Source organism: Oncorhynchus gorbuscha, linkage group LG21 (assembly GCF_021184085.1).
Source record: "Oncorhynchus gorbuscha isolate QuinsamMale2020 ecotype Even-year linkage group LG21, OgorEven_v1.0, whole genome shotgun sequence".
NCBI lineage: Eukaryota > Metazoa > Chordata > Actinopteri > Salmoniformes > Salmonidae > Oncorhynchus > Oncorhynchus gorbuscha.
The window spans coordinates 54,038,438-54,045,813 of record NC_060193.1 but is presented as its reverse complement, the minus strand read 5'-3'; the positions used below and the strand labels follow the sequence as shown (position 1 = coordinate 54,045,813).

Here is a 7,376-nt window from a genome sequence, read left to right as displayed (position 1 = left end):
GAGAGCGGTAGAGGGAGAGGTAGAGAGAGGTAGAGAAAGAGAGGTAGAGAGAGAGGTAGAGAGAGAGGTAGAGAAAGAGAGTTAGAGAGAGGTAGAGGGAGAGGTAGAGAGAGGTAGAGAGAGGTAGGGAGAGAGGTAAAGAGAGCGGTAGAGAGAGAGGTAAAGAGAGCGGTAGAGAGAGAGGTAGAGAGAGGTAGGGAGAGAGGTAGAGAGAGAGGAGACGGGTAGGGAAAGAGGCAGAGAAAGAGAGGTAAAGAGAACGGTAGAGAGAGAGGGAGAGAGAGGTAGAGAGAGAGGAGACGGGTAGGGAAAGAGGTAGAGAAAGAGAGGTAAAGAGAGCGGTAGAGAGAGAGGGAGAGAGAGGTAGAGAGAGGTAGAGAGAGAGGAGACGGGTAGGGAAAGAGGTAGAGAAAGAGAGGTAAAGAGAGCGGTAGAGAGAGAGGGAGAGAGAGGTAGAGAGAGGTAGAGAGAGAGGAGACGGGTAGGGAAAGAGGTAGAGAAAGAGAGGTAAAGAGAGAGGTAGAGAGAGAGGGAGAGAGAGGTAGAGAAAGAGAGGTAGAGAGAGCGGTAGAGAGAGAGGGAGAGAGAGGTAGAGAAAGAGAGGTAAAGAGAGCGGTAGAGAGAGAGGGAGAGAGAGGTAGAGAAAGAGAGGTAAAGAGAGCGGTAGAGAGAGAGGGAGAGAGAGGTAGAGAAAGGTAGGGAGAGAGGTAAAGAGAGCAGTAGAGAGAGAGGTAGAGAGAGGTAGAGAAAGGTAGGGAGAGAGGTAAAGAGAGCAGTAGAGAGAGAGGGAGAGAGAGGTAGAGAAAGGTAGGGAGAGAGGTAAAGAGAGCAGTAGAGAGAGAGGTAGAGAGAGGTAGAGAGAGAGGTAAAGAGAGCGGTAGAGAGAGAGGTAGAGAGAGGTAGGGAGAGAGGTAAAGAGAGCGGTAGAGAGAGAGGGAGAGAGAGGTAGAGAAAGAGAGGTAAAGAGAGCGGTAGAGAGAGAGGTAGAGAGAGCGGTAGAGAGAGAGGGAGAGAGAGGGAGAGAAAGAGAGGTAAAGAGAGCGGTAGAGAGAGAGGTAGAGGTAGAGAGAGAGGAGACGGGTAGGGAAAGAGGTAGAGAAAGAGAGGTAAAGAGAGAGGTAGAGAGAGAGGGAGAGAGAGGTAGAGAAAGAGAGGTAAAGAGAGCGGTAGAGAGAGAGGGAGAGAGAGGTAGAGAAAGAGAGGTAAAGAGAGCGGTAGAGAGAGAGGGAGAGAGAGGTAGAGAAAGAGAGGCAAAGAGAGCGGTAGAGAGAGAGGTAGAGAGAGCGGTAGAGAGAGAGGTAAAGAGAGCGGTAGAGAGAGAGGTAGAGAGAGGTAGGGAGAGAGGTAAAGAGAGGTAGAGAGAGGTAGAGACAGAGAGGTAAAGAGAGCGGTAGAGAGAGAGGTAAAGAGAGCGGTAGAGAGAGAGGTAGAGAGAGGTAGGGAGAGAGGTAAAGAGAGCGGTAGAGAGAGAGGTAGAGAGAGGTAGAGAGAGGTAAAGAGAGCGGTAGAGAGAGAGGTAGAGAGAGGTAGAGAGAGCGGTAGAGAGAGAGGTAAAGAGAGCGGTAGAGAGAGAGGTAAAGAGAGGTAGAGAGAGGTAGGGAGAGAGAGGTAAAGAGAGCGGTAGAGAGAGAGGTAGAGAGAGGTAAAGAGAGCGGTAGAGAGAGAGGTAAAGAGAGGTAGAGAGAGGTAGAGACAGAGAGGTAAAGAGAGGTAGAGAGAGGTAGGGAGAGAGGTAAAGAGAGGTAGAGAGAGGTAGAGACAGAGAGGTAAAGAGAGTGGTAGAGAGAGAGGTAAAGAGAGCGGTAGAGAGAGGTAGGGAGAGAGGTAAAGAGAGGTAGAGAGAGGTAGGGAGAGAGGTAAAGAGAGCGGTAGAGAGAGAGGTAAAGAGAGCGGTAGAGAAAGAGGTAGAGAGAGGTAGAGAGAGGTAGAGACAGAGAGGTAAAGAGAGGTAGAGAGAGGTAGGGAGAGAGGTAAAAGAGAGGTAGAGAGAGGTAGAGACAGAGAGGTAAAGAGAGCGGTAGAGAGAGAGGTAAAGAGAGCGGTAGAGAGAGAGGTAGAGAGAGGTAGGGAGAGAGGTAAAGAGAGCGGTAGAGAGAGAGGTAGAGAGAGGTAGAGAGAGAGGAGACGGGTAGGGAAAGAGGTAGAGAAAGAGAGGTAGAGAGAGATAGAGAGAGGTAGAGAGAGAGGTAGAGAGGTAGAGGAAGAGAAAGAGAGGTAGAGAGAGAGGTAGAGAGAGAGGTAGAGAGAGGTAGAGAAAGAGGTAGAGAGAGAGGTAGAAAGAGAGGTAGCGAGAGAGAGAGTAGACGGGTAGAGAGGTAGAGAAAGAGAGGTAGAGAGAGGGGTAGAGAGGTAGAGGTAGAGAGAGAGAGGTAATTTTGGTGATTGGTAATTTCAGATCACTCTGAATTTGTTGGTTGTATTGTTCTATAGTAGTATACCAGTAGAAATATGATGTAGTATTAAACGTACTTCACTACTGTAATAGTATAATTGTAGTAATGCTGAGCGATGTGCTTTTTGATGTAGAATTTTTTCATTTTTTATTTCAATGATTTTTTAAAACATTAAATGCAGTAAATGCACTATGCTTTTCACTTATTAACCATAATTTATTGACTTTACTTAAATAAAATATTATTTCATTCCAAGTCTCAGGCTACACTTTCTGACAAAATCACAGTTTTAGTAGTTCTTCAAAGTAAATAAGGCTTTTATGACTGCTGAATACCAACTACAAACACTTAGATCATGTAATTCAGGAAGAGATACCTAGAAATGTCATTTCAATAACTGAACTAATGTTAGTCAACTAGTTGTTGAAAAAACTCAAAATAACCAAAATGTTGGTTCATCTCAGCACTACATTTTTAGCAATACTTACCCTGAGGATCTCTCTGCAGATGTAGGCAGTCCACTCCTCCTTCAGTGAGTTCCCCTTGGTGTTCTTAATCAGATCTGTTATTGAACCCGCCCCACAGAACTCCATCACCAACTACAGAGACAGAGAGAGACAGAGAGGGACAGATAGAGAGAGAGAGGGACAGAGAGAGACAGAGAGAGACAGAGAGAGACAGAGAGAGAGACAGAGAGAGAGACAGAGAGAGAGACAGAGAGAGACATAGAGAGACATAGAGAGACAGATAGAGAGAGACAGAGAGAGACAGAGACAGAGAGAGACAGAGAGAGACAGAGAGAGACAGAGACAGAGAGAGAGACAGAGAGAGACACAGAGAGAGAGAGAGAGAGAGAGAGAGAGAGACAGAGAGAGAGAGAGAGAGAGAGAGACAGAGAGAGACAGAGAGAGAGAGACACAGAGAGAATGAGAGACACAGAGAGAGACCGAGAGAGACCGAGAGAGAGACAGAGAGAGACAGAGAGAGAGAGAGAGAGAGAGAGAGAGAGAGAGAGAGAGAGAGAGAGAGAGAGAGAGAGAGAGAGAGAGAGAGAGAGAGATTGAGAGAGACCGAGAGAGAGAGAGAGAGAGAGAGAGAGAGAGAGAGAGAGAGAGAGAGAGAGAGACCGAGACCGAGAGAGAGACAGAGAGAGAGACAGAGAGACAGAGAGACAGACAGAGAGAGACAGAGAGAGAGAGAGACAGAGAGAGAGAGAGAGAGGGAGAGAGAGACCGAGAGAGAGACAGAGAGATAGAGAGACAGAGAGAGAGAGAGAGAGACAGACAGACAGAGAGAGAGAGAGAGAGAGAGACAGAGAGAGAGAGAGAGAGAGAGAGAGAGAGAGAGAGAGAGAGAGAGAGAGACAGACAGACAGACAGACAGACAGACAGACAGACAGAGAGACCGAGAAAAGGGTTACCACACACACCTGTGCACATACGCATGCAGGCGCACATGGATGCAAACACACAGACACACACACACACATACCCATAGCTGGTCGTCGATGCCAGGAGGGTTCTTCTTGACGAAGGCACCGTAGTAGGTGGCAATGTTCCGATGGTGGCTGTACTTCTTCAACATGTTGATCTCACCTTTAATCTCCTCTTCCTCATCCTGGAACACACACACATTACAACGATGTTCACACACACACACACACATTACAATTCTACACACACACATATGCATCCTTAGAATGTGTGTGTGTGTGTATAAGTATGTATGCGTGTCACTAACCCCGGTGACATCCATGACCTTGATGGCTGCAAGTTGCCCTGTCTTGACATGACGACCCTGAGACAGATTGAAGATAATTAGTTAAGGACCTAATCTTAAAGGAAAGCTCCACCCAAAAACGATATTTTGGTATTTGTTTCATTCGTCCATTGTTGACATAGTCTCAAAAAGTTTTCTGTCAGAAATCCGGTTTTCAAGATGTGTAAACTTTCAAAATGCAAATGATGCATCAAATGAGAGGGAAAGGGAGGAGGGAAGGGGAGGGGGAAGGGGAGGAGGGAAGGGGAGGAGGGAAGGGGAGGGGGAAGGGGAGGAGGGAAGGGGAGGAGGGAAGGGGAGGGGGGGGAAGGGGAGGAGGGAAGGGGGAGGAGGGAAGGGGAGGGGGAAGGGGAGGATGTGGGGAATTAAGTAACGACTAGCCACAGGCCAATGAGCTACCACTCCGACTCATACAGGCTACAGTAGAGTCCATACGTCTCACCACACACACACGCGCACACACACACTTACTCACACACACACATGTTCTTGGAGACATAATTCCACAACTACAAAAGTCTCTTTGTTTGACAAACACAATAGAATTACTCCCAGAATAAAGTAGTCTATGGACCTCAAAGTCCACACACACACACACACACACACGTTGGTGGGGTGTGTGTGTGTCAGCTCTCATAGCAAGGGAAGCCCTTCTCTTCCCTAAGCCGACTCATTCGGAATGTAAACCGTCGTTCCTTTTTTCATTCGTTAATTCGTTATTCTCGCCTTCCTGACCTAGATCTGCTGTCTGAAGCCTCATAGCCCCAACCAGCTGACGAGTGTGTGCGCAATTGCTTGTGTGTGTGGGTTTGTGTGTGTGTGTGCGTCCACTGCCAACTCCATTACACAGATCCCCTCAGACACATTTAATATGCAGGACACTTCCTGTCCGTAGCCTAGCAACAGACCTGGCTGTCCAACGTACAGTGGCCAACACACGCACACACACGCACGCACGCACGCACGCACGCACACACACACACACACACACACACACACACACACACACACACACACACACACACACACACACAGGAGAGGAGATGAAGTGAGCATTGTCCTGCTAGGGGCGAGGGGGTAAGTGGGTGATGGGATGGATAGAATGATTGAGGCTATTTTTCCCCATTTCCATGACCACAGCAACCTTCCCCAGTGGAGGGAAAGATGAGAGGAAACCACTTTCTCCCTCCCTCCGCTCCCGCACTGACTACCCAGTCTAAGAAATGCAACACTCTCCTTTCTACATCCCCTAAAATCGCAGGTTGACACATCTGACACATTCCAAATGTGAACAGCTACACACACCAAGCCCCCATCCTCCTCATAGAACACACACACCCCCCCTCCACAGCTACACACACCAAGCCCCCCATCCTCCTCATAGAACCCACACATCCTCCCCTCCACAGCTACACACACCAAGCCCCCCCATCCTCCTCATAGAACCCACACACCCCCCTCCACAGCTACACACACCAAGCCCCCCATCCTCCTCATAGAACACACACATCCCCCCCCTCCACAGCTACACAGACCAAGCCCCCCATCCTCCTCATAGAATCCACACATCCCCCTCCACAGCTACACAGACCAAGCCCCCATCCTCCTCATAGAACCCACACATCCCCCTCCACAGCTACACAGACCAAGCCCCCCATCCTCCTCATAGAACCCGCACATCCTCCCCTCCACAGCTACACACACCAAGCCCCCATTCTCCTCATAGAACCCACACATCCCCCTCCACAGCTACACAGACCAAGCCCCCCATCCTCCTCATAGAACCCACACATCCCCCTCCACAGCTACACACACCAAGCCCCCCATCCTCCTCATAGAACCCACACATCCTCCCCTCTCAATCCTATATGATTCCCCAGGCATCAAAGAGCCACTCTCTCTCCATATACAGTTGAAGTCAGAAGTTTACATACACTTAGGTTGGAGTTTTTCAACCACTCCACAAATTTCTTGTTAACAAACTATAGTTTTGGCAAGTCGGTTAGGACATCTACTTTGTGCATGGCACAAGTAATTTTTCCAATGATTGATTACAGACAGTTTATTTCCCTTATAATTCACTGCATCACAATTCCATTGGGTCAGAAGTTTACTAACACTAAGCTGACTGTGCCTTTAAACAGCTTGGAAATGTACAGAAAATTATGTCATGGCTTTAGAAGCTTTTGATAGGCTCATTGACATAATTTGAGTCAATTGGAGGTGTACCTGTGGATGTATTTCAAGGCCTACCTTCAAACTCAGTGCCTTTGCTTGACATCATGACATCAAATATAAATAATCAGCCAAGACCTCAGGAAATAAATGGTAGACCTCCACAAGTCTGCTTCATCCTTGGGAGCAATTTCCAAACGCCTGAAGGTACCACGTTCATCTGTACAAACAATAGTACGCAAGTATAAACAACATGGGACCACGCAGCCGTCATACCGCTCAGGAAGGAGACGTGTTCTGTCTCCTAGAGATGAACGTACTTTGGTGCGAAAAGTGCAAATCAATCCCAGAACAGCAGCAAAGGACATTGTGAAGATGCTGGAGGAAACAGGTACAAAAGTATCTATATCCACAGTAAAACAAGTCCTATATCGACATAACCTGAAAGGCCACTCAGCAAGGAAGAAGCCACTGCTCCAAAACCGCCATAAAAAGCAAGACTACGGTTTGAAGCTGCACATGGGGACAAAGATTGTACTTTTTGGAGAAATGTCCTCCTCTACAGATAGGAGAGAAGAGAAGGATACAGAGAGGAGAGAAGAGAAGGCTACAGAGGAGAGAAGGTGACAAAGAGGAGAGAAGGATACAGAGAGGAGCGGAGAGAAGGATAAAGAGAGGAGAGAAGAGAAGGCTACAGAGGAGAGAAGGATACAGAGAGGAGAGGAGAGAAGGCTACAGAGGAGAGAAGGCGACAAAGAGGAGAGGAGAGAAGGATACAGAGAGGAGAAGAGAAGGATACAGAGAGGAGAGGAGAGAAGGATACAGAGAGGAGAGGAGAGAAGGATACAGAGAGGAGAGGAGAGAAGGATACAGAGAGGAGAGGAGAGAAGGATACAGAGAGGAGAGGAGAGAAGGATACAGAGAGGAGAGAAGAGAAGGCTACAGAGGAGAGAAGGCGACAAAGAGGAGAGGAGAGAAGGATACAGAGAGGAGAGGAGAGAAGGATACAGAGAGGAGAGAAGAGAAGGC

The 7,376-nt window shown here is 48.1% G+C and overlaps 1 protein-coding gene across 12 annotated transcripts in view; it reads right to left on the bottom strand.

Annotated features, from left to right (window-relative positions):
• Nucleotides 1-7,376, bottom strand: part of LOC124007886 (TRAF2 and NCK-interacting protein kinase-like) — a 66,603-nt gene that overhangs the window by 34,070 nt on the left and 25,157 nt on the right. For all 12 annotated transcript variants that reach the window (XM_046318718.1, XM_046318719.1, XM_046318720.1 and 9 more), the window contains exons 3-5: nucleotides 4,134-4,190; nucleotides 3,885-4,010; nucleotides 2,882-2,992 (exon numbers count right to left, since the gene is read on the bottom strand). In XM_046318718.1, coding sequence (XP_046174674.1) covers nucleotides 2,882-2,992; nucleotides 3,885-4,010; nucleotides 4,134-4,190 — 294 coding nt within the window. The remainder of the gene's footprint in view (nucleotides 1-2,881; nucleotides 2,993-3,884; nucleotides 4,011-4,133; nucleotides 4,191-7,376) is intronic.